At 37.3% G+C, this 27,266-nt stretch overlaps 1 protein-coding gene across 2 annotated transcripts in view; it reads left to right on the forward strand.

Annotated features, from left to right (window-relative positions):
- The window catches only part of FAM133A (family with sequence similarity 133 member A), a 55,018-nt gene extending 29,326 nt beyond the window's left edge, over window positions 1–25,692 (forward strand). For both annotated transcript variants that reach the window (XM_027086068.1, XM_027086069.1), the window contains one exon: window positions 22,722–25,692. In XM_027086068.1, coding sequence (XP_026941869.1) covers window positions 22,825–23,574 — 750 coding nt within the window. In that variant the 5' untranslated portion in view covers window positions 22,722–22,824 and the 3' untranslated portion in view covers window positions 23,575–25,692. The remainder of the gene's footprint in view (window positions 1–22,721) is intronic.
- Window positions 25,693–27,266: the final 1,574 nt, after the last annotated feature.

Raw genomic sequence — 27,266 nt, forward strand, 5'->3', positions numbered from 1 at the left:
AACAGCCTGCCTAGTGAATTTACCTAAGATACTTTATCTGCCTTCATCAAGCCAACTCTTCCTCAGTGTCCTTCCTGGAATTTAAAACTAATTTTTCTCCCCCTGAGCATGAATACTGAGTTATCTCTTCCATATGGTTTTTCAAAACAGGCAAGTCATGGAAAGGTAGTCCCCTTTGATTCCAGCATACTAAAGTAATATTAATACAAATTTTCACACTTTATGAGGCTTCTCAGTGTACCTTATTATTGTTTCCAATAAGCATCTATATGTTAGTTATTATAACAAATAAGTCTATATGATCTGGCCTTTGAATTTTTAGGAAATTTTCATATGTAGTCATTTGTGAGAAGAGAGGTGACTCATGTAAGTGTACCTAGCTTCAATAAATAGCTGTGATGCTTTCAGTTATTTCATAGCCAGTATATTTGTATATACACATTACATCAAATTCTCTGTTCTGTTTTTAGAAATACACTTTAAAAAATTCATGTCAGGGTGGCAGAGTACAGAAGGTAGTCATTGAAGTGTTGATTCATGAGAAACCAAGTAAGGCTGTTTAAAGCCATGCATAAATAGATGTGCTCTGAACTGTGTTCCCTGGCAAAATAATAAAGAGTTCCCCTGGTTTGCTTTCTATGCTTAGGGCCTTATCTTTTATAAGTTGCTGGAAGAGGTGACCAGTATATCCTGGCACAACTAGATCCAGGGAAAAGTTGACAGATTTTAGTCTACAAATCAGTTTGGATTCACAGTGCATTGCCTCAAGAAGCATCTCATGATTCTCTTATATAAAATATATCACTTTTTAACACAAAATGTAGATAATATTATAAAGAATAAACGGAAGGTACAGTTTTGTCTCACTTTGAAAGTCTAATGTATGAATGATATTACATTTGCACCCTGATCAAATGTGAATGAAATTGATTTTAGATGTTCAGTGCTAAAAAACACAAACAAGCTTTGTGACTTGAGGGATCTTGTCAGGGATTTATACAAAATTCATTTGTGAAATAGAAGTTGGGACAATGGGGAGAAGAGAGGTGGCAAACCTTATTTGGGGGGGTGTATTTTCATAGAAGTCATGTCACACAGATGGAAAGAAACTAGTATTCAGTTAGCATTAGTTCATGTAAGGTGACCCCTTGAATAGAGGAACTGGAATTTTCAGTGCTCCTAGAACATTTTAATTACATCCTATATAGCCATGACTTACCACATCTAAACACACATAATAGGGCAAAATCTGTTGTCAAGGAAGACTCAGGAAAGTTGCTAGTGAGTATCTAAAACTTATCAAATGCACTGACAAAATAAATAGCTCCTTGGCAACTGCTTAGTTGAATTTGGTACTCATGTATATAATGGTTTTCTACAGAGCGTTTCTTAAAACATTGACACTGACACTATAAACAATACTGTTTTGTTCATGGCTTCTTGAATAGGGCAAAGTGCTAAAGAGGAAAAGCTAGTTCTTCTGAGGGCCTTTGCACTTTTCTGTATACTATACTCTTAGACTTTTCAAACAGTTTCAGAAATGTATGCAGGAGGGGAGATTGGTTCAAGATGGTGGAGTATAAGGACATGCTCTCACTCCCTCTTTGAGAACACCGGAATCACAACTAACCGCTGAACGATCACTGACAGGAAGACACTGGAACTCACCAAAAAAGATACCCCACATGCAAAGACAAAGGAGAAGCCTCGATGAGATGGTAGGAGGGGCGCTATCACAATAAAATCAAATCCCATAACTGCTGGGTGGGTGACTCACAAACTGGAGAACACTTATACCACAGAAGTCCACCCACTGGAGTGAAGGTTCTCAGCCACACATCAGGCTTCCCAACCAGGGGGTCTGGCAACGGGAGGAGGAATTTCTAGAAAAACAGACTTTGAAGGCTAGCGGGATTTGATTACAGGACTTTGGCAGGACAGGGGGAAACAGAGACTCCACTCTTGGAGGGCACACATAAAGTAGTGTGCACATCAGGACCCAGGGGAAGGAGCAGTGACCCCATAGGAGACTGAACCAGACCTACCTGCTAGTGTTGGAGGGTCTCCTGCAGAGGCGGGGGGCAGCTGTGGATCTCCAAGGGACAAATACACTGGAAGCAGAAGTTCTGGGAAGTACTCCTTGGCATGAGCCCTCCCAGAGTCTGCCATTAGCCCCACCAAAGAGCCCAAGTAGGCTCCAGTGTTGAGTCGCCTCAGGCTGAACAACCAACAGGGAGGGAACCCAGCCCCACCCATCAGTAGACAAGCAGATTAAAGTTTGACTGAGCTCTGCCCATCAGAGCTCAGAAACAGCCAGCTCTACCCACCACCAGTCCCTCCCATTAAGAAACTTCCACAAGCCTCTTAGATAGCCTCATCCACCAGAGGGAAGACAGCAGAAGCAAGAAGAACAACAATCCTGCAGCCTATGGAACAAAAACCACATTCACAGAAAGATAGACAAGATGAAAAGGCAGAGGGCTATGTACCAGATGAAGGAACAAGACAAAACCCCAGAAAAACAACTAAATTAAATAGAGATAGGTGATCTTCCAGAAAAAGAATTCAGAATAATGATAGTGAAGATGATCCAGGACCTCGAAAAAAGAATGGAGGCAAAGATTGAGAAGATGCAAAAAATATCTAACAAAGACCTAGAAGAATTAAAGAACAGACAAACAGAGATGAACAATACAATAACTGAAATAAAAAATACACGAGAAGGAGTCAATAGCAGAATAACTGAGGCATAAGAAAGGATAAGTGACCGGGGAGACAAAACGGTGGAATTCACTGCTGCAGAACAGAATAAAGAAAAAAGAATGAAAAGAAATGAAGAGAGCCTAACACACCCCTGGGATAACATTAAACGTAACAACATTTGCATTATCGGGGTCCCAGAAGGAGGACAGAGAAAGAAAGGACCCGAGAAAATATTTGAAGAGGTTATAGTCGAAAACTTCCTTAACATGGGGAACGAAATAGCAACCCAAGTCCAGGAAGCACAGAGAGTCCCATACAGGATAAACCCAAGGAGGAACACGCTGAGACACACAGTAATCAAACTGGTAAAAATTAAAGACAAAGAAAAATTATTAAAAGCAGCAAGGGAAAAACAACAAATAACATACAAGGGAACTCCCATAAGGTTAACAGCTGATTTCTCAGCAGAAACTCTACAAGTCAGAAGGGAGTGCATGATATACTTAAAATGATGAAAGGGAAGAACCTACAACCAAGACTACCCAGCAAGGATCTCATTTAGATTCGATGGAGAAATCAAAAGCTTTACAGACAAGCAAAAGCTAAGAGAATTCAGCACCACCAAACCAGCTCTACAACAAATGCTAAAGGAAACACAAGAGAAAGAAAGAACCTACAAAAACAAACCCAAAACAATTAAGAAAATGGACATAGGAACATATGTATCGATAATTACCTTAACGTGAATGCATTAAATGCTCCAACCAAAAGACACAGGCTTGCTGAATGGATACAGAAACAAGACCCATATATATGCTGTCAACAAGAGACCCACTTCAGACCTAGGGACACATAAAGACTGAAAGTGAGGGGATGGAAAAAGATATTCCATGCAAATGGAAATCAAAAGAAAGCTGGAGTAGCAATACTCATATCAGATAAAATAGACTTTAAAACAAAGACTGTTACTAGAGACAAGGAAGGACACTACATAATGATCAAGGGACCAATCCAAGAAGATGATATAACAATTGTAAATATATATGCACCCAGCATAGGAGCACCTCAATACATAAGGCAACTGCTAACAGCTCTAAAAGAGGAAATTGACAGTAACACAGTAATAGTGGGGGACTTTACCACCTCATTTACACCAATGGACAAATCATCCAAATAGAAAATTAATAAGAAAACACAAGCTTTAAATGACACAATAGACCAGATAGAGTTAATTGATATTTATAGGACATTCCATCCAAAAACAGAAGATTACAATTACTTCTCAAGTGCACACAGAACATTCTCCAGGATGGATCACATTTTGGATCACAAATCAAGCCTTAGTAAATTTAAGAAAATTGAAATCACATCAAGCGTCTTTTCTGACAACAGTGCTATGAGATTAGAAATCAATTAGAGGAAAAAAACCTTAAAAAACACAAACACATGGACGCTAAACAATACGTTACTAAATAACCAAGAGATCACTGAAGAAATCAAAGAGGAAATCAAAAAATACCTAGAGACAAATGACAATGAAAACATGACAATCCAAAGCCTATGGGATGCAGCAAAGGCAGTTCTAAGAGGGAAGTTTATAGCTATACAAGCCTACCTCAAGAAACAAGAAAGATAAACAATCTGACGTTACACCTAAAGGAACTAGAGAAAGAAGAACAAACAAAACCCAAGGTTAGCAGAAGGAAAGAAATCATAAAGATCAGAGCAGAAATAAATGAAATAGAAACAAAGAAAACAATAACAAAGATCAATAAAACTAAAAGCTGGTTCTTTGAGAAGATAAACAAAATTGATAAACCATTAGCCAGACTCATCAAGAAAAAAAGGGAGAGGACTCAAATCAATAAACTTAGAAATGAAGAAGGAAAAGTTAAAATAGACACCTCAGAAATACAAAGCATCCTAAGAGACTACTACAAGGCAACTCTATGCCAATAAGTTGGACAACCTGGAAGAAATGGACAAATTCTTAGAAAGATATAAACTTCCAAGACTAAACCGGGAAGAAATAGAAAATATGAACAGACCAATCACAAGTAATGAAATTGAAATTGTGATTAAAAGTCTTCCAACAAACAAAAGTCCAGGACCACATGGCTTCACAGGTGAATTCTATCAAACATTTAGAGAAGAGCTAACACCTATCCGTCTCAAACTCTTCCCAAAAATTGCAGAGGAAGCAACACTCCCAAACTCATTCTATGAGGCCACCATCACCCTGATACCAAAACCAGACAAAAATGCTACAAAAAAGAAAATTACAGATCAACATCACTGATGAATATAGATGCAAAAATCCTCAACAAAATACTAGCAAACAGAATGCAACAACACAATAAAAGGATCATACACCATGATCAAATGGGATTTATCCGAATGATGCAAGGATTCTTCAATATATGCAAATCAATCAGTGTGATACACCATATTAACAAATTGAAGAATAAAAACCATATGATCATCTCAATAGATGCAGAAAAAGCTTTTGACAAAATTCAACACCGATTTATGATAAAAACTCTCTAGAAAGTGGACATAGAGGGAACCTACTTTAACATAATAAAGGCCATATACAACAAACCCACAGCAAACATCATTCTCAATGGTGAAAAACTGAAAGCATTTCCTCTGAGATCAGGAACAAGACAAGGATATCCACTCTCACAACTGTTATTCAACATAGTTTTAGAAGTCCTAGCCACGGCAATCAGAGAAGAAAAAGAAATAAAGGAATACAAATTGGAAAAGAAGAAGGAAAGCCATCACTGTTTGCAGATGACATGATACTATACATAGAGAACCCTACTGATGCCACCAGAAAACTACTAGAGCTAATCAATGGATTTGGTAAAGTTGCAGGATACAAAATTAATGCACAGAAATCTCTTGCATTCCTATACACTAATGATGAAAAATCTGAAAGAGAAATTAAGGAAATACTCCGATTTACCATTGCAACTAAAAGAATAAAATACCTAGGAATAAACCTACCTAGGGAGAGAAAAGACCTGTATGCAGAAAACTATAAGACACTGATGAAAGAAATTAAAGACGATACCAACAGATGGAGCGATATACCATGTTCTTTGATTGGAAGAATCAATATCATGAAAACGACTATACTACCCAAAGCAATCTACAGATTCAATGCAATCCCTATCAAATTACCACTGACATTTTTTATGGAACTGGAACAAAGAATCTTAAAATTTGTATGGAGACACAAAAGACCATGAATAGCCAAAGCAGTCTTCAGGGAAAAAAAACAGAGCTGGAGGAATCAGACTACCTGACTTCAGACTATACTACAAAGCTACATTAATCAAGACAATATGGTACTGGCAGAAAAACAGAAATATAGATCAATGGAACAGGATAGAAAGCCCAGAGGTAAATCCACGCACCTATGGTCAACTAATCTATGACAAAGGAGGCAAGGATATACAATGGAGAAAAGACAGTCGCTTCAATAAGTGGTGCTGGGAAAACTGGACAGCTACATGTAAAAGAATGAAATTAGAACACTCCCTAACACCATACACCAAAATAAACTCAAAGTGGATTAGAGACCTAAATGTAAGACCAGACACTTTAAAACTCTTAGAGGAGAACATAGGAAGAACACTCTTTGACATAAATCACAGCAAGATATTTTTTGACCCACCTCCTAGAGAAATGGAAATAAAAACAAAAATAAACAAATGGGACCTAATGAAACTTCAAAGCTTTAGCACAGCAAAGGAAACCATAAACAAGACTAAAAGACAACCCCCAGAATGGGAGAAAATATTTGCAAATGAATCATCAGACAAAGCATTAATCTCCAAAATATATAAGCAGCTCATGCAGCTCAATATTAAAAAAAACAAACAACCCAATCCAAAAATGGGCAGAAGACCTAAATAGACATTTCTCCAAAGAAGACATACAGATGGCCAAGAAGCACATGGAGAGCTGCTCAACGTCACTAGTTATTAGAGAAATGCAAATCAAAACTACAATGAGGTATCACCTCACACCAGTTAGAATGGGCATCATCAGAAAATATACAAACAACACATGCTGGAGAGGGTGTAGAGGAAAGGGAACTCTCTTGCACTTTTGGTGGGAATGTAAATTGATACAGATACTGTGGAGAACATTATTGAGGTTCCTTAAAGAACTAAAAATAGAATTACCATATGACCCAGCAATCCCACTACTGGGCATATACCCAGAAAAAAACCATAATTCAAAAAGATACATGCACCCCAATGTTAATTGCAGCACTATTTTTAATAGCCAGGTCATGGAAGCAGCCTAAATACCCACTGACAGATGAATGGATAAAGATGTGGTACATATATACAATGGAAAATACTCAGCCATAAAAGGGAACGAAATTGGTTCATTTGTAGAGATGTGGATGCATCTAGAGACTGTCATACAGAGTGAAGTAAGTCAGAAAGAGAAAAAAATATATTGTATATTAACACATATATGTGGAACCTAGAAAATGCTACAGATGAACCGGTTTGCAGAGCAGAAATTGAGACACAGAAGTGGAGAAAAAACCGTATGTACACCAAGTGGTGGAAGCGGCGGGGGTGGGGGTGGGGTGTGATTAATTGGGAGATTGGGATTGACATGTATACACTGATGTGTATAAAATGGATGACTAATGAGAAAATAAATAAACATTAAAAAAAGAAATGTATGCAGGAGAGATCCATTCCTACTAATTGAGAAATAACCATAACATGGACTCTATAGATGATGAGTCAGTCATGTCACCTAAATGCCACATTATAGTCAACACAGTGTTCTGTATTCCATCTCTAAATAATTTATATTTGTCATCCAAGTGTCAGGTACTTAGTTCAAAATTAATATGTGATTGAATGAATTAAAATCATTTCATATACAGTAAGTCTACTACACTCGAACGAGTTCCATTCTGAGAGCATGTTCATTAAGTCCAGTGTGTTTGTACGTCCAACAAAGTTAGCCTAGGTACCCAACTAACACAATCGGCTATATAGTACTGTATTGTAATAAGTTTATAATATTTTTCACACAAATAATACATAAAAAAGCAAACACAAAAAATAAAGAAAACATTTTTAATCTTACAGTACAGTACCTTGAAAAGTATAGTAGTACCAGCTACATCGCTGCTGCTTTTACACATGATTCCAGACATCCTGGGCTTGAAATTAAGAATCTGTACTACTTTACTCTATACAGTAATGTACAGTAAAGTATGCAAAAGCACAACCACTTGGAGAGGGTGCACGCATGTGGCAATGTATGCCAGACACGTGAACTAACTTACGTGATTGGACATGCGAACACATATTCACATCTTTGAAAGTTCACAACTTGAAGGTTCGTATGTAGGGGACTTACTGTATTTCCTAGCTGTCTGATGAGAGAGTCTAGAAGCAGCAATACCCCAATATGATTCTAGGGCTAATGCAGAGGATATACAAGATGATGCTAGAGTGTCTTATAGAACCAGAAAGTAAGGAAGTACTTAAGAAACAAAATCATAAGGATATGTCAAAAAGATACAGGAACCAACTAAAAGAGCTCCTGAAGGCCAACTTTGGAACAATTTCAACAACAAAATAAGTAGTATTTAAATATTGCCCAAAGTATAAAATTAATACTCATGATCCATACTGATGCAAAGGACAAATCTCCCATACACAGGAATTTCAAATATTTTATGTAGATATTCCACCATCAAGAAGATAGAGCATAAATCTCCAAGTGTGGATTGCACATAGTGACATTCTTCCAAAGAATACAGAATGGAAATGGAGGGTACTCTTGCAGTGGATACAACTGGCAAATACTAACTACCTCAGTCATGTGATCAAGGTTAACATCAATGATAAGTCACCTTAGTATGTACCTTGGATGTAATGTAATGAAAATGGTACTTTACTTGTGTTCTTCCTTCCAAGAACTTGCAGTCTAACTCTAACCATGAGAAAAACATCAGACAAACCCAAATGGAAAGGCTTTCTAAAAAATCAGTATCTGATCAGTACTCCTCAAAACCAAGGAGATTCTGAGAAACTGCCAGTCTAGAAGATCCTGGGAGACATGATGACTAAATGTAATGTGGTATCCCGAATGGATTCCTGGAATAGAAAAAGAACATTAGGTTAAAAACTAAGGAAATTTGAATAAAGAATGGACTTTAGTTAATATGAATGTGTCAGTATTGGCTCATTAGTTGTGGCAAATGTACATGTTAATTTAAGACATTATCTATAATAAAACTGAATGCAGAAGATACTCTACTATACTTGCAATTTTTCTGTAAATCTAAAGATATCCTAAAGCAGAAAGTTTGTTTTTAAAAAAATTTCACTTCATCATCATAAAAGCTAAACAATAACAATGATTTGTTTTTCTGAATATAAAATCCTAAATGTATTACTATATTAAGAGAAATAAGAGGGTGAAGTACTCATTTCTTTAAAATAAACACTTAGCTAAAATTTATACTTAGAGCTTCTACCCTCTCATAACTATTCTTTTCTGTTTTATCTCTTGCATCTGCAATATTTTGTTGCTGCTATAAACTTTCTGGTATCATCCTTAAGATATTAGAGACTGATCCCTTGTCATTTGACAATTCTGTAGATGGAAGAAGAGGCAGTATTTCAAATTCTACACCTTTTCCCTAGAATGAGAAATGCTCCATGACACAACTATGCCAGAGGGAATTCACCAGAGATGAATGCTTTTAACCCGGCACAGCTTTCTATCATGTTGATCCCAGCTTTCTAACATGTTGATCAAAATAAGAGGGATAATTTCTCCCTCAAAACAGTCACGTTAACAGCTAGAATAGAATGTGTTATTGCTTGAGTTTTATTTAGAAGAAATGATATCATTTTATATACACTTGCTAGAGCTAGATATTTTCAGGAAATTTTCAAGTATCATTAAATGTGTTCATAAACCATCTTTGTCTCTTATTCAGCCTGTGAATTAGGTGATTCTGTGGCTGCCCTCTATATTATCAATCAATGTGAAATGGCAGAACATAGTGTGATAATTAAAGGTATTAGCAGTATATATGTACAGATTATTATTATATTATAATTTAGCAGACTCATTACTATCTTAAAGCCTTTAAGTAGCTTTATAAGAGGCATTTATTTCAGTAGCATGGTACTTAAACTTACATTAGCTAGTGGGAACAAAGAACATTAAGGTTTTTTTTTTTCTTAATAGGGGCCTCATCCAAATGTCCAGACCTTTGCAGAAGAGTAGGGTGTTTCAGATTAAGTCACAGAGCTATTGTTCAGCTGAAGTGCATATGTCTATGAGACAGTATGATGCCTACAGTTAGACATATCACTAAAAATTGAATGAAATGATTTGTAAAATAGAGTAAGTCCTTAAAATAACTAGCCTTGGTGATAGTTACAATTGAAATTAGACTGTGAAATGTTAAAATATGCTTTTAATTAATTTAAATTCATATTGACTTTTACCTGAGCATGTTCAATAAAAAATGCTATAGATACGATCACTTTTAAGAATGAGAAGCTGATATGATGACTGGTTTACAACAGTGTAATAATGTGAATATTTGCATTGTATTTGGCTTTTCCTTTTCACCTCGGGGCCTTACCATCTGGTATTCCTTGTGCTTGGAACATGCAGTCAACTCTGGCTCTTTGATTACTCCTTTCCTGTTTAATCACTTCATCTGGCTAGCTCTGATTTATCCATCAGGTCTCAGATTACATGTTAATTATATGTTAGTATCTCAGAGTTGACCTTCCATTCTAAATTAGGTTACTCATTATACTTTTCATAGCATCCTGTGCTTTTCCTTCATCATTTTAATTACGATTATAATTATATACTCATTTTTTTGATATTTGTGTAATGACTTTTACCTTTACTAGACCATAATCTCCATGGCATATAACATAGTGTCTGGTGCATAATAGATGATCAAAAGGAAGCTGTAAGAATAAATGAACAAATAACTGTTATAACACTCAGATTACCAGCAGGGTTGTTACAATTTGTATCTAATCTTTATACAAAATTAGCATACTTCATACAAATGAATAGAGATAAAGAGAATAAAGTTTCTCTTCTAAGATAGAAACAGAAGGTAAGCCACAGCACTTTTAAAACAAAGAGTATTTGAGCAAGAGACTTTGTTGGTGTTACTTTTTCTTTTTTCTCAGTGTGCTTTATCTTCTGCAAAAAGAGCACACAGATAGTGCAGTTCTGAAGGCCTCCAACAATACTTGTCTGCTGTCAGCATTCTCTCGCATTCCCCTCTGCAGTTATTCCAAATTTTAATCATTTGTCTCAAGACTCCTATGCTACCTCAACCTGCCTTAATCTTAGCAGCTGACCTTGGCTCCTAACACTGAGTGAAAATGAAGACTATTAGGTGAGAAATATTTCAACTTTCTCCCTTTCATCATCCCCCCCCCACACACACACAACTCTACACCCATACCCTTTATTCTTTGCCTCTGCTCTTTCAAGAGAGATCTTCTAATTATGACTCTGATACCTCTGTTTCTTCTATGGTTTTGCCCTAAAGAATTATTCCCTCTCTTGCATTTCTTCTTTTACTTTTTTTTTTAACATCTTTATTGGAGTATAATTGCTTTACAATGGTGTGTTAGTTTCTGCTTTATAACAAAGTGAATCAGTTATACATATACATATGTCCCCATATCTCTTCACTCTTGCATCTCCCTCCCTCCCACCCTCCCTATCCCACCCCTCTAGGTGGTCACAAAGCACCAAGCTGATCTCCCTGTGCTATGTGGCTGCTTACCACTACCTATCTATTTTACGTTTGCTAGTGTATATATGTCCATGCCACTCACTCACTTTGTCCCAGCTTACCCTTGCCCCTCCCTGTATCCTCAAGTCCATTCTGTAGTAGGTCTGCATCTTTATTGCTGTCTTGCCCCTAGGTTCTTCTGACCATTTTTTTTTTAGATTCCATATAGATGTGTTAGCATATAGTATTTGCTTTTCTCTTTCTGACTTATTTCATTCTGTATAACAGTCTCTAGGTCCAACGACCTCACTAAAAATAACTCAGTTTCATTCCTTTTTATGGCTGACTAATATTCCATTATATATATATATGTGGCACATCTTCTTCATCCATTTATCTGTTGATGGACACTTCAGTTGCTTCCATGTCCTGACTATTGTAAATAGAGCTGCAGTGAACATTTTGGTACATGACTCTTTGAATTATGGTTTTCTCAGGGTATATGCCCAGTAGTGGGATTGCTGGGTCATATGGTAGTTCTATTTGTAGTTTTTTAAGGAACCTCCATACTGTTCTCCATAGTGGCTGTATCAATTTACATTCCCACCAACAGTGCAAGAAGGTTCCCTTTTCACCACACCCTCTCCAGCATTTATTGTTTGTAGATTTTTTGATGATGGCCATTCTGACCGCTGTGAGATGATATCTCATTGTAGTTTTGATTTGCATTTCTCTAATAATTAATCATGCTGAGCATTCTTTCATGTATTTGTTGGCAATCTGTATATCTTCTGTGGAGAAATGTCTATTTAGGTCTTCTGCCCACTTTTGGATTAGGTTGTTTGTTTTTTTGATATTGAGCTGCATGAGTTGCTTGTATGTTTTGGAGATTAATCCTTTGTCAGATGCTTCATTTGCAAATATTTTCTCCCATTCTGAAGGTTGTCTTTTCATCTTGTTTATGGTTTCCTTTGCTGTGCTAAAGCTTAGAAGTTTCATTAGGTCCCATTTGTTTATTTTTGTTTTTATTTCCATTTCTCTAGGAGGTGGGTCAAAAAGGATCTTGCTGTGATTTATGCCATAGAGTGTTCTGCCTATGTTTTCCTCTAAGAGTTTGATAGTGTCTGGCCTTATATTTAGGTCTTTAATCCATTTTGAGTTTATTTTTGTGTATGGTATCAGGGAGTATTCTAATTTCATTCTTTTACATGTAGCTGTCCAGTTTTCCCAGCACCACTTATTGAAGAGGCTGTCATTTCTTCACTGTATATTCTTGCCTCCTTTATCAAAGATAAGGTGACCATAGGTGTGGGGCTTTATCCCTGGGCTTTCTATCCTGTTGCATTGATCTATATTTCTGTTTTTGTGTCAGTACAATACTGTGTTGATTACTGTAGCTTTGTAGTGTAGTGTGAAGTCAGGGAGCCTGATTCCTCCAACTCCGTATTTCTTTCTCAAGATTGCTTTGGCTATTCGGGGTCTTTTGTGTTTCCATACAAATTGTGAAATATTTGTTCTAGTTCTGTGAAAAATGTCAGTGGTAATTTGATAGGGATTGCATTGAATCTGTAGATTGCTTTGGGTAGTATAGTCATTTTCACAATGTTGATTCTTCCAATCCAAGAACATGGTATATCTCTCCATCTATTTGTATCGTCTTTAATTTCTTTCATCAGTGTATTATAATTTTCTGTATACAGGGCCTTTGGCTCCTAAGGAAGGTTTATTCCTAGATATTTTGTTCTTTTTGTTGCAATGGTAAATGGAAGTGTTTTCTTAATTTCACTTTCAGATTTTCATCATTAGTGTATAGGAATGCAAGAGATTTCTGTGCATTAATTTTGTATCCTGCTACTTTACCAAATTCATTCATTAGCTCTAGTAGTTTTCTGGTCGCATCTTTAGGATTCTCTATGTATAGAATCATGTCATCTGCAAACAGTAACAGCTTTACATCTTCTTTTCCAATTTAGATTCCTTTTATTTCTTTTTCTTCTCTGCTTGCTGTGGCTAAAACTTCCAAAACTATGTTGAATAATAGTGGTGAGAGTGGGCAACCTTGACTTGTTCCTGATCTCAGTGGAAATGGTTTCAGTTTTTGATCATTGAGGACGATGTTGGCTGTGGGTTTGTCATATATGGCCTTTATTATGTTGAGGACAGTTCCCTCTAGGCCTACTTTCTGGAGGTTTTTATCATAAATTGGTGTTGAGTTTTGTTGAAAGCTTTCTCTGCATCTATTGAGATGATCATATGGTTTTTCTCCTTCAATTTGTTAATATGGTATATCACATTGATTGATTTGCATATATTGAAGAATCCTTGCATTCCTGTGATAAACCCCACTTGATCATAGCATATGATCCCTTTAACGTGCTGTTGGATTCCGTTTGCTAGTGTTTTGTTGAGGATTTTTGCATCTGTGTTCGTCAGTGATATTGGCCTGTAGTTTTCTTCCTTTGTGACCTCTTTGGTTTTGGTATCAGAGTGATGGTGGCCTAGCAGAATGAGTTTGGGAGTGTTCCTCTCTCTGCCAAATTTTGGAAGAGTTTGAGAAGGATAGGTGTTAGCTCTTCTCTATGTTTGATAGATTTGCCTGTGAAGCCATTTGGTCCTGAGCTTTTGTTTGTTGGAAGATTGTTAATCACAGTTTCAATTTCAGTGCTTGTGATTGGTCTGCTTATATTGTCTATTTCTTCCTGGTTCAGTCTCAGAAGGTTGTGTTTTTCAAAGAATTTGTCCATTTCTTCCAGGTTGTCCATTTTATTGGCATATAGCTGCTTGTAGTAATCTCTTGTGATCCTTTGTATTTCTGCAGTGTCAGTTTTTACTTCTCCTTTTTCATTTCTAATTCTATTGATTTGAGTCGACTCCCTTTTTTTCTTGATAAGTCTGGCAAATGGTTTATCAATTTTATCTTCTCAAAGAACCAGCTTTTAATTTTATTGATCTTTGCTATTGTTTTCTTCATTTCTTTTTCAATTATTTCTGATCTGATCTTTATGATTCCTTTCCTTCTGCTAACTCTGGGGTTTTTTTTGTTCTTCTTTCTCTAATTACTTTAGGTGTAAGGTTAGGTTGTTTATTTGAGATGTTTCTTGTTCCTTAAGGTAGGATTGTATTGCTATAAACTTCCCTCTTAGAACTGCTTTTGCTGCATCCCATAGGTTTTTGGTCACCATGTTTTCATTGTCATTTGTTTCTAGATATTTTTTGATTTCCTCTTTGATTTCTTCAGTGACATCTTCGTTGTTAAGTAGTGTGTTGTTTAGACTCTATGTGTTTGAATTTCTTACAGATTTTTTCCTGTAATTGATATCTAGTCTCATAGCATTGTGGTCAGAAAAGATACTTGATATGATTTCAATTTTCCTAAATTTACCAAGGCTTGACTTGTGACCCAAGATATGATCTATCCTGGAGAATGTTCCATGAAGACTTGAGAAGAATGTGTATTCTGTTGTTTTTTTATGGAACGTCCTATAAATATCAATTAAGTCCATCTTGTTTAATGTATCTTTTAAAGATTGTGTTCCTTATTTATTTTCATTTTTGATGAGTTGTCCATTGGTGAAAGGGGGGTGTTAAAGTCCCCTGCTATGATTGTGTTACTGTCAATTTCCTCTTTTATGGCTGTTAGCATCTGCCTTATATATTGAGGTGCTCCTATGTTGGCTGCATAAATATTTACAATTGTTATATCTTCTTCTTGGACTGATCCCTTGATCTTTATGTAGTGTCCTTCTTTGTCTCTTGTAATAGTCTTTGTTTTAAAGTCTATTTTGTCTGATATGAGAATTGCTACTCCAGCTTTCTTTTGATTTCCATTTGCATGGAATATCTTTTTCCATCCCCTCACTTTCAGTCTGTATGTGTCCCTAGGTCTGAAGTGGGTCTCTTGTAGACAGCATATATATGGGTCTTGTTTTTGTATCCATTCAGGCAGTCTATGTCTTTTTGGTGGAGCATTTAATCCATTTACATTTAAGGTAATTATCAATATGTATGTTCCTATTCCCATTTTCTCAATTGTTTTTGGTTTATTATTGTAGGTCTTTTCCTTCTCTTGTGTTTCCTGCCTAGAGAAGTTTTTTTAGCATTTGTTGTAAAGCTGGTTTAGTGGTGCTGAATTCTCTTAGCTTTTGTTTGTCTGTAAAGGTTTTAATTTCTCTGTTGAATCTGAATGAGATCCTTGCTGGGTAGAGTAATCTTGCTTGTAGATTTTTCTCCTTCATCACTTTAAATATATCCAGCCACTCCCTTCTGGCTTGCAGAATTTATGCTGAAGGATCAGCTTTTAACTTTATGGGGATTCCCTTGTGTGTTATTTGTTGTTTTTCCCTTGCTGCTTTTAATATTTGTTCTTTGTATTTAATTTTTGATACTTTGGTTAATATGTGTCTTGGCGTATCTCTCCTTGGATTTATCCTCTATGGGACTCTGTGTGTTTCCTGGACTTGATTTACTATTTCCTTTCCCATATTAGGGAAGTTTTCAATTATAATCTCTTCAAATATTTTCTCAGTCCCTTTCTTTTTCTCTTCTTCTTCTGGGACCCCTATAATTCGAATGTTGGTGCATTTAATATTGTCCCAGAAGTCTCTGAGACTGTCCTCAATTCTTTTCTTTCATTTTTCTTTATTCTGCTCTGCAGTAGTGCTTTCCTCTATTTTATCTTCCAGGTCACTTATCCCTTCTTCTGCCTCAGTTATTCTGCTATTGATCCCTTCTAGAGAACTTTTAATTTCATATATTGTGTTGTTCATCACTGTTTGTTTGCTCTTTAGTTCTTCTAGGTCCTTGTTAAACTTTTCTTGTATTTTCTCCATTCTATTTCCAAGATTTTGGATCATCTTTACTATCATTACTCTGAATTGGTTTTCAGGTATACTGCCTATTTCCTCTTCATTTGTTAGGTCTGGTGGGTTTTTGCCTTGCTCCTTCATCTGCTGTGTGTTTCTTTGTCTTCTCATTTTGCTTAACTTACTGTGTTTGAGGTCTCCTTTTCGCAGGCTGCATGTTCATAGTTCTCGTTGTTTTTGGTGCCTGTCCCCAGTGGCTAAGGTTGGTTCAGTAGGTTGTGTAGAGTTCCTGGTGGAGCGGACTAGTGCCTGTGTTCTGGTGGATGAGGCTGGATCTTGTCTTTCTAGTGGGCAGATCCACTTCTGGTGGTGTGTTTTGGGGTGTCTGTGGCCTTACTATGATTTCAGGCACCCTCTCTGCTAATGGATGGGTTTTTGTTCCTGTCTTGCTAGTTGTTTGGCATAGCATTTCCAGCACTGTAGCTTGCTGGTCTTTGGGTGAAGCTGGGTCTTGGTGTTGAGATGGAGATCTCTGGGAGATTTTCACCTTTTGATATTTCGTGGAGCTGGGAGGTCTTTTCTGGACCAGTGTCCTGAACTTGGCTCTCCCACCTCAGTGGCACAGCCCTGACACCTGGCTGGAGCACCAAGAGCCTGTCCTCCACATGGCTCAGAATAAAAGGGAGAAAGAAAAGAAAGAAAGAAGATAAAATAAAATAAAATAAAATAAAATTTAAAGGTTATTAAAATAAAAGTTAAAAAATAATTATTAAGAAAACAATTTTTTAAGTAATAATTTAAAAAATGGACAGACAGAACCCTAGGACAAATGGTAAAAGCAATGTTGTACAGACAAAATCACACAGAGCAGCATTCACATACACACTCACAAATAGAGAAAACGGAAAAAAAAAATATATATCTTTGCTCCCAAAGTCCACCTCCTTAATTTGGGATGATTTGTTGTCTATTCAGGTATTCCACAGATGCAGGGTACATCAAGTTGATTGTGGAGCTTTAATCCGCTGCTCCTGAGGCTGCTGGGAGAAATTTCCCTTTCTCTTCTTTGTTCGCACAGCTCCCAGTGTTCAGCTTTGGATTTGGATCCACTTCTGTGTGTAGGTCACCTGAGGGCATCTGTTCTTCACTCAGACAGGCCGGGCTTAAAGGAGCCACTGATTCGGGGTCTCTGTCTCTGTCAGGCCGGGGGGGAAGGAGGGGTACAGATGTGGGGCGAGCCTGCGGCAGCAGAGGCTAGCATGACGTTGCACCAGCCTGAGGCACGCCGTGCGTTCTCCCGGGAAGTTGTCCCTGGATCACGGGACCATGGCAGTGGCGGGCTGCACAGGCTCCTGGGAGGGGAGGTGTGGAGAGTGACCTGTGCTCACACCCAAGCTTCTTGGTGGCAGCAGCAGCAGCCTTAGTGTCTCATGCCCGTCTCTGAGGTCTGCACTGATAGCCGCGTCTCGCGCCCGTCTCTGGAGCTCCTGTAAGCGGCGCTCTTAATCCCCTCTCCTCGTTCACCAGGAAACAAAGAGGCAAGAAAAAGTCTCTTGTCTCTTCGGCTGCTCCAGACCTTTTCCCGGACTCCCTCCTGGCTAGCCGTGGTGCACTAACCCCCTGCAGGCTGTGTTCACGCCGCCAACCCCAGTCCTCTCCCTGCACTCCGACCGAAGCCCAAGCCTCAGCTCCCAGCCCCGCCTGCCCTGGCGGGTGAGCAGACAAGCCTCTCAGGCTGGTGAGTGCCGGTCGGCACCAATCCTCTGTGAGGGAATCTCTCCGCTTTGCCCTCCGCACCCCTGTGGCTGCACTCTCCTCCGTGGCTCTGAAGCTTCCCCCCTCCGCCACCCGCAGTCTCTGCCCGCGAAAGGGCTTCCTAATGTGTGGAAACCTTTCCTCCTTCACAGCTCCCTCCCACTGGTGCAGGTCCCGTCCCTATTCTTTTGTGTGTGTGTTTTCTTTCTTTTTTTTTTTTTTTTTTTTTTGCCCTACCCAGGTACGTGGGGAGTTTCTTGCCTTTTGGGTGGTCTGCCGTCTTCTGCCAGTGTTCATTAGGTGTTCTGTAGGAGTTGTTCCACCTGTAGATGTACTTCTGGTGTATCTGTGGGGAGGAAGGTGATCTCCGTGTCTTACTCTTCCACCATCTTGAAGCTCCTCCCTCTTTCCTGTCTTCTTAAAAGTCTTTCTATTTTACCTTGTCACCCTCTGAACATGTTCAAGTTTCTTCTTTGATAAAAACAAACAACAGTAAAAAATCATTTTTTTTAAAATTCTTCATCCCTCATTATAGTTGCCCTCTTATCACTTTACTTTCCTTCTCAAGTGAGTCTATGTACCCTATGTCCCTACTTTCTCACCTCCCATTTAGTCTTTAACCCACTGTCATCTGGCTTCTGCCCTAATTAATTGAAATTGCATTAGCAATGGTTACTAATGATTTCTTTATAGCCAAATATAATAGACATTTTCAGATTTTATCTTACTTGACCTATCTGTTGCATTTAATATTGTTGTCCATAACACCTTTTATTCTGGACTTTTTTTTTTTTTTTTTTTTTTTGCAGTACGCAGGCTTCTCACTGTTGTGGCCTCTCCCGCCACGGAGCACAGGCTCTGGACAAGCAGGCTCAGTGGCCATGGCTCACGGGCCCAGCCGCTCCGTGGCATGTGGGGTCTTCCCGGACTGGGGCACGAACCTGTGTCCCCTGCATCGGCAGGCGGACTCTCAACCACTGCACCACCAGGGAAGCCCTATTCTGGATTTTTTAAAGTTAAAGATAATACCTGCTCATTGTAAAAAATATAAATAGTATAGGGAAACTTACAAAAGGAAATAATGCCTCTCCACATGCAGAGATAACAAATGTTTACATTTGGTGAACTTTTCACTCAACAGTATGTTGTGGATGTAGTATTCCATTGTATACGTATACTATAATTGATATAACTTGTTTTTTATTGATGGATATTTAGGATTTTTCCTCAAATTTTAATGTTTAAAAGTTGCTCACATGAAATTCATGACCATAGTCCTTTGAGGATTATTGCCCTCACCTTGAAACTTTACTCTCCCCACTGTGTTTCTGTGACTCTAACTTTATTTTCTGATACTGGTCTAGCTCTTACCACTCTGGCTAATTTTCTGAAGCTTTACTTTCTCTGCCAGCCCCTTGTGTGTTGTTATTAAATTGGATCCAGTGCTCAAACCTTTTTTCATTTGAAATCTTCCCCAAGGTGATTTAATTTTCTCTCATGACTTTAGCCATCACTCAGTGACTGCCAATCCTATATCTCTAACTCAGGTCACATTCCAGAGTGCTAACACCCATACATCCAATTTCCTACATGTGGATTCACTCACATATTTCAAACTTTATGAATCCAATACTGAGCCCAGACCTTTTCTCAAAGTCTATGCCGTTTCCTATATTACCCAGTCACTGGCATTGCCTTGTATCTTGTCTCACAAGCCAGAACTTTAGCCTAGATTCCTTTATCTTCCTCACCCTTTGTATCTCACTGATCGTTAATTTTAGTAGCATCTCCTAAACATGTCTCTTGTATTTCCCCCTCTTTTCATTCATTATACCACTATTTTTAGTTCACACTCATTTTATATCTGTATGAATACTTGAATGAATCTCATTGTCTTCAGCTGGTAAGAAATTGTCTCTTAAGCACTCAAGTGTGACCAAATCACTCTCTGGCTTAAAATAGTCCACACCTCCCCATTAGCTTCACTGTAAGTCCCATAGAATAAATCCCAACCTCAGCATCGCATCCAAATCCTTTGTGAATTGGTCTTTGCCTCTCTTTCTAGATGATGTCAGGACTAGGTCTCAAGGAACTGTAATTAGAATGGATTATGCTATTCTAAGTGTGCAGTAGCAGAAACAACCAGCAAGTTGAATATTAAATAAAGTCATTAAGGGCTTTTGATGATCAAGTCTGGGAAACAATGATATTTGACAACCTTTAGGGTAGCAGTAAGAATGAAAATGACAAAAATACCTAAGAGGAGCTGGGCAGAACTGAAGAGGAAGGAGAATAAGATAACACAACAAATCAAACCCAAGAAACTATTACCAAGAGTCACCGTAAAATCTGTGGCGTTGAGCTTATGATGGGTAGGTATGTTAGGGTGACTTAAAGGGTCAAAGTCAAGATGGAGACTGACAGAAAAATCTGTGATATGTCTGATTATCTTTCTCTTCAGACTTTGCTAGCTTCCTAACAAGTATAGGACAAAATCCAAGATGTTAAAATAACCTAAGAAAGGCTCTAGGATCAGGCTATTTACTTCCTATGCAGCCTTACCTCCTGCTGCTACCCTCTTGCACTTTAGGCTCCATCAACACTAAATACATGGTGCTCTTTCAGATTTCTCTGTTTTTTCACATATTGTTTCTTCTGCCTGGGGAATGTCTGTCATTTCCTCATTTCCCAGGTGAACTCCTATTTATCCTTCAAAATCCTATACTGACATCACCAACTACAGGAGGCTTCTGTGAATGCCCCTCTCTCACAGAGTTACCCCTGCATCAATCCATTCATTAGTTTGTTTATTATTGAGCAAATATTTATTGAGTACTTAGTGTGGGCCTGATGCCATGTTAGGTACTGGGAACACCATGGTGATAAGACAGATCAAACATGACCTTTACCCTTCTTAGCCTTATATTTAGCAATGAATACACACATGCATACACACACACACACAAACACAGACATCCAAATAGTCAAATAAAAAAAATAATCCTCAATTTTCTAAGTGCTACGAATAAAAGAAACAAGGAACTGTGATGCAGAATAATGACTATAAGGGATAGATACAGAGGCAACATAATATAAGGTTGAGCCATGTGAAATTACTGGTATTTGACTTTTTTTCTGTATAATTGGTGATTTTATATAGTTCCACCTAATAATTTCCTTTCTGAGGAATTGACCTCTAAACTGAGGCATGAAGATGAGGTGGAACTGGCCATGGTGGCTAAGCTTGGAGCTTAACATGTTCCAGAAACCAAGAGAAGATTGGAAAAGATAGAATTAAGAAAAGAAGTGAATAACTCTCAATGAAGTGTAAGAGCGATAAGCAAGACAGATCATGCAGGATCTTTATAGGAGTGTGGATCTAATTCTCATTAAAATGTAAAGCCATTGGAGTATTTTAAGATCCTTCTGATTTCAGTGTGGGACTGGAATGGAAGAGAGTAAGAGTAAATATAGGGCTGTCAATTAAGAGGTTGAGGGACTTCTCTGGTGGCTCAGTGGTTAAGAATCCGCCTGCCAATGCAGGGGACACAGGTTCGATCCCTGGTCCGGGAAGATCCCACATGCCGCAGAGCAACTAAGCCCATGCACCACAACTACTGAGCCTGCGCTCTAGAGCCCGCAAGCCACAACTACTGAAGCCCACACACATAGAGCCTATGCTGTGCAAGAAGAGAAGCCACCGCAGTGAGAAGCCCGCACACTGCAGCGATGAGTAGCCCTCACTCTCCGCAACTAGAGAAAGCCTGCGCACAGCAACGAAGACCCAACACAGCCATAAATAAATAAATAAATAAATAAATAAGAGGTTGATATAAGGAGGCAATATAATGTTGTGTTAGGTGTGCAGGGTTTGGCGACAGGCTGCCTTGATTTAAATCCTGGTTTTGCCATTTGCCATTTTTTATGTTACTTTATGCAAGTACTCATTACTCAAATTCTCTAAGCCTCAGTTTCTTCATCTGTGTAACAGGGATAATAATAGGATCAACTTTGTAGGGTTAGTCTGGAGGCTGAACAAGATAATCCACTGCACAACACTAAGCAGTCCCTGGCACATAATAAACAATAGATACTAGAGATTAATAGTCCAAATGAAAAATGACACTACCTGGACTATGTTGATGACAATATATTTGGAGAAAAGTGAATGGACATGAGACCTATTGTTGTGGGGGTTTAAACAGCAGGATTTAGTATGAATTGGATGTGATAATTGAGGGAGAAGGATTTTTCAGGTATGACTCCTAGGTTTCTATCAAAGAGTAGAGTAGATTGTGCTGCACTCTACTAAAATGGAGAAGGTCTGCCTGGTATAGAATTTAGCTATAGAAATTCCTCTCTCTCTTTATACCATATAAGGCAGAAAGAAAGAAAAAAAAGGTAATTATCATACAATATAAAAGGAAATAGTTATTAAAAAAATTTAGATAGCAGAACCTTACATGAGATATAAAAAACACTTTATGTTATATTCATACCACAACATCTAAAACATGCAAAAATCTTGTGTGTATATTCTTTTTTCTCAAGGTCTAAGATTTTGGAAATTTTTCTACTGTACCATGTGATAGACAGTGACCAATTAAACTTATGTGCTTACTTTGTCTTATATTAAAGGTGTTTTGTAATCATTCCATCTGCTTCTCTCACAGAATGGAGCCCACTTGGTATACTAGCAGATGAAGAATTTAAGGAGGATGTCTATCTTTATTCTCTTTAGCAACTGAGAGTCGGCTCTGGGAACCATCAGGCACCATGGGGAAGCGGGACAATCGGGTGGCCTATATGAATCCTATAGCAATGGCCAGATGGAGGGGCCCATCTCAATCTGCAGGCCCCACAATACAAGATTATCTGAATCGACCAAGGCCCACCTGGGAAGAAGTGAAGAAACAATTAGAAAATAAAAAGAAAGGCTCCAAGGCATTAGCTGAATTTGAAGAAAAAATGAATGAGAATTGGAAGAAGGAACTAGAAAAAAGCAGAGAGAAATTATTAAGTGGAAATGAGAGCTCATCCAAAAAAAGAGAAAGAAAGAAAAAGAAAAAGAAGAAATCTTGTCAGTCTTCATCTTCTTCTACATCAAGCTCTGATTCTTCCAGCAGTTCTTCAGATTCTGAGGATGAGGAAAAGAAACAAGGAAAAAAGAGAAAGAAAAAGAAGAACCGTTCATACAAATCATCAGAAAGCTGTACATGTGAATCTGAATCAGAGAGCAAAGAATCTGTAAAAAAGAAAAAGAAATCAAAGGATGAAACAGGCAAAGAAAAGTATATTAGAAGTCTCAGCAAAAAAAGAAAGAAGACTTGTCCTGAGGGTAAACCTTTATCATCAGAGTCCTCATCAGAATCAGATTATGAAGAGGAGGTACAAGCAAAAAAGAAGAGAAGACGTGAAGAGCGAGAAAAAGCAATGGAAAAAGCAAAGAAGAAGAAGAAGAAACAGCACAAAAAACATAGTAAGAAGAAGAAAAAGAAGTCAGGTTCAAGTCACAAGTCCGGATAATATCAAGAAAAAAAGCAAGATTTCCCTATTGAAAAAAGCAAGGTGTAAAGGAAATTCAGCTGTGAATGTTAGGGCATATTTACCAAAATGCATGAGTTTCCCTGTGTTAGTAGAATTATTCCTGGACTTTGAGTTGCCAGTCAAATGCTACTGTGCCAGAAAGGGCCATAATTGTTGCCTGCAGCTTAAATGTAGGATTTTGGGTTTTTTTGTGTGTTCTTCCCTTCACTGGCTAATTCTTCTGAGAGCAAAACCGTGTTGTTATACTAGTGGTTAAAATGTTTGGAATTAAAGTAAAATGTTTTAGATGGTAAATAATTTTGACCAAACAGTGGATCTAATGTTAAAAGTATCGAATTTGGCTACATCTTTAAAATATAATCAGAAATATCCAGGTGACAATAGCTGACATTTTTGAAGCATGGACTTAACATTGTCTCAAAATACTTACTTTTGAAGATGAAAAGTTTAGTTTAGTTTTCTTTTCTCCTTAATGAAATTTTGTTTACATGGGGAAAGGGTTTGTGGGGGAAAAAGAGTTTGCTCTCACTTTGGCGAGCTGAATAGTGTGCCTTTGATCCTTACACATCCTATTTTTGCCAGTGCAGCAGCCATTCTTTTATTACTTAGTAATGTATGCTGTTTCACATGAACAAGAAAGACAGCAATTTACAGTATATGTAAGGCCCCAGTTTTATGAAATTTACCTCCATTTTGACAGTACTGAATAGTATTTAGTGTTAGAGTGTTACACGATTTGAATTAACTTTGATACCCTTTGGAGGGGAATAATTTTAAATAGACCCTGGTATTTTTTGATTAATAAAGATTCTGAAATATTTTGCATGCTATATACTATTAAGTTTTGATTATCCAGAGATATTCTATATAACCAGTAATTCTTTTTTATATGATTTATGCTTAGGATACAAGTTTCAAGTTTGTAATTTCTTAATCTTACTATCTTAATTTCATGACTGTGTTTAATTGCACACTTGCCAAAATATTTAGCATGTAAAAAGAAGGTTTTTAAAAAATATTTAATGCCTTCATATTGAAGCTGGTTTACTGTAAGCAAGTTGAGTGCCAGACCTTTAGTACGCTGTATGTCTTGTTACATAAAACTACTGCCAAAATCTTAGCAACTATGCTGTTTAAAAATTTCTTGTCTTAAGCATTAATATTGAATTAAAATAGGAGTTAAATTTAGGAGATTATAATCTTTCTGTTTCACATTTTACTAACATTTGGAGTTCGTTGCCTTGTGTTTGTTGTTGAATCACATTTGCCACTATGCTGAAATAAGTTGAAATTTATTTTTACTCTACATTTTTTATATCAGAGTAATATGAATTATAAATTGATGTCTAACAAAAGCACCTGTTACAGAGGATGTGCTAATTGTAATGTCATATGTACAAAGTATTTTAGCATGAGGAGAGAATAAATAGCTATTTTTTTAAATAGCTGATTTCATGTCAGCTCCCTTGAATCACAAGTAAAATTATTATAAAGATAGAAAACATCTGGTAGATAAATAACATACTGGGTCCCCAAATTTTTGCAGTGCATACCCCGGAATCTCTCAGTAACATTCTTGGACCATTATAAATGTAATGCCTTGTTAGGTCACATTGAAGCTTCATAACTTTAGCTGTTTCCTAAAATATATGTCTATATGCTGATAAAAACTATTGCATTTAAGAGATATTTTCTATCCATATAGAGTTTTTCAAAAATTGTTTTTCATTAAAATATGAAAAAAAAGCTTATATTATTTGTAGAATGTGGCAAAGACATTAACAGCTATCAAATATCTATGTGCCCCCATTCACTTCCCAGCCCCTTGTAGTTAGGCAATGCCATTACTTCTAGCAGAGGGATTACAGAGAGATTGTAAACAGAAGTGATGTGTCGTTTCAATACTGGAGCAGTAAAAAGTCCTGCGTGACCCTCCAGCTCTCTTTACCTGCCATGAGGACCTGAAAGCAGTGTCCTCCAAATAGTGTACCTACAAGATGGATGCAACCTGTATCTCTAAGTCGCTATTTGTAAGGGACCTGCCCTGGAGAGCTGATGCACTTACAGTGAATGTTCTGAGTGTGAGAAATAAACTGTTATGTGTTAAGCTACTGAGATTTTGGGTCTTTTTTATTACCACAGCAATCACCTATCCTACTCTAAATAGTAACATAGAACTCTAGAATGTCTGTTTCATTATTTACATAAAATAATTCACATATTTTCTATCACATCTTTGTGTAGTCGGCAGAATGATTCAGAGGTGATCACTTATGCCATAGCAGAAGTAAATGTTAATTAATAAAATAACATTGGTTTTTATGTAATGACTGAAGAAGAGGGTGGTCTAGCATGTTTCATACTTATCAGCAATGCTGACTGTCTAGGAAGTAAAATTACTTCATTATTCCTCTGATTATGGCCAAAACAATCTTCCAGTAAAGGTTTTAGGAAGGCAATTTTAAAAGCACTCATGGGAACTCAATAAAGAACAGGGATGCTATTCTTTAGATGTAAGTATAGACGATGGTAGAGAAAAGTGATATGGAAATATGTAAAGGACAATAGACTAAGTAGATATAGGTGAACATTTAATATGTAGCCTCCAGACTGAAAGCAAAATAACTTATCCTTTATGTGAAAAGCACTAAAGTTGTTATTAGTGATGTGCTTTATGTGATTCATAAGAATAGCTTTAGCCATAATATTCAACTAACTGTGGGAAGGGAAGCAGTGGGAAAGTCAATAAGAAAGTAGACAGGAGAGGGGGAAAATCGGTACAATCTAGATTAGGAATGTAATTGCAAGCACAAAAAGAAGAGTTTGAAAGATCTCAGGCTGAAAATAAAGGATTAGATTGGGGATAAGGAGAATGACTAGAATTGGGGGTTCTGGTTTTATATCTTGTGATAGTTTCTTTGTCTATTATAAATTTATTTTGAGAAAGTTTCACCTTTGACATTGTGATTCTGTAGTTATTTTCTGTTTGACCATATTTATTTTACCAAAAAAATAAGTATTTAATTTGTGATATAGGTTTGAAGCTACTTCATAACTCATGAAAATTGTAGTCAAATATTCAAACATACCCATGTACTTTAGAGCTGCAAGTAAGATGTGTTCTTTCTAGTCCTTCCTGAGCCGCAAATAAATGTGTTCTTTCTTCAGGTGACTCTATCACTTTTATTTGACTCTTTCATGACACACCTCAATCTACCTTGTATTATGTATTTTGTGTATCTATAGACTCAAGTTGTTAAGAGCGCTGGCTCTTGGCTAAGCACTACGTTAAAATTCTCACCCTGCCGTTTCTTGATGTGTGACCCTATGTAAGTTAATTCACCTTTTATGTGTCTGTTTCCTCAGGTAAAAATCAGAAAAATAACAGTATCTATCTCTATGGTTGCTATGAGAATAAAACAAAATAACATTTAAAGCATTTAACACAGTTCTTGGAACATAGCAAATACTCAGTGAATGCTAACCCTTCTTTTCCCTCCTCTTCCTATCATCATCATCATCATCATCATCATCATCATCATTATTATATCATCATTTCCCTTTCTGCACTGTAACCTCCTGAAAGGTAAAGGCGGTTTCATCTTTTATCTCTTGCAATGATGGTACACAGCATTTTGCACATGATAGGTGCCTTGTGATTTTCATTAAAT

Source organism: Aethalodelphis obliquidens, unplaced genomic scaffold, assembly GCF_003676395.1.
Source record: "Aethalodelphis obliquidens isolate GAN/ISIS:26980383/991018 unplaced genomic scaffold, ASM367639v1 scaffold54, whole genome shotgun sequence".
NCBI classification, from domain to species: Eukaryota; Metazoa; Chordata; class Mammalia; order Artiodactyla; family Delphinidae; genus Aethalodelphis; species Aethalodelphis obliquidens.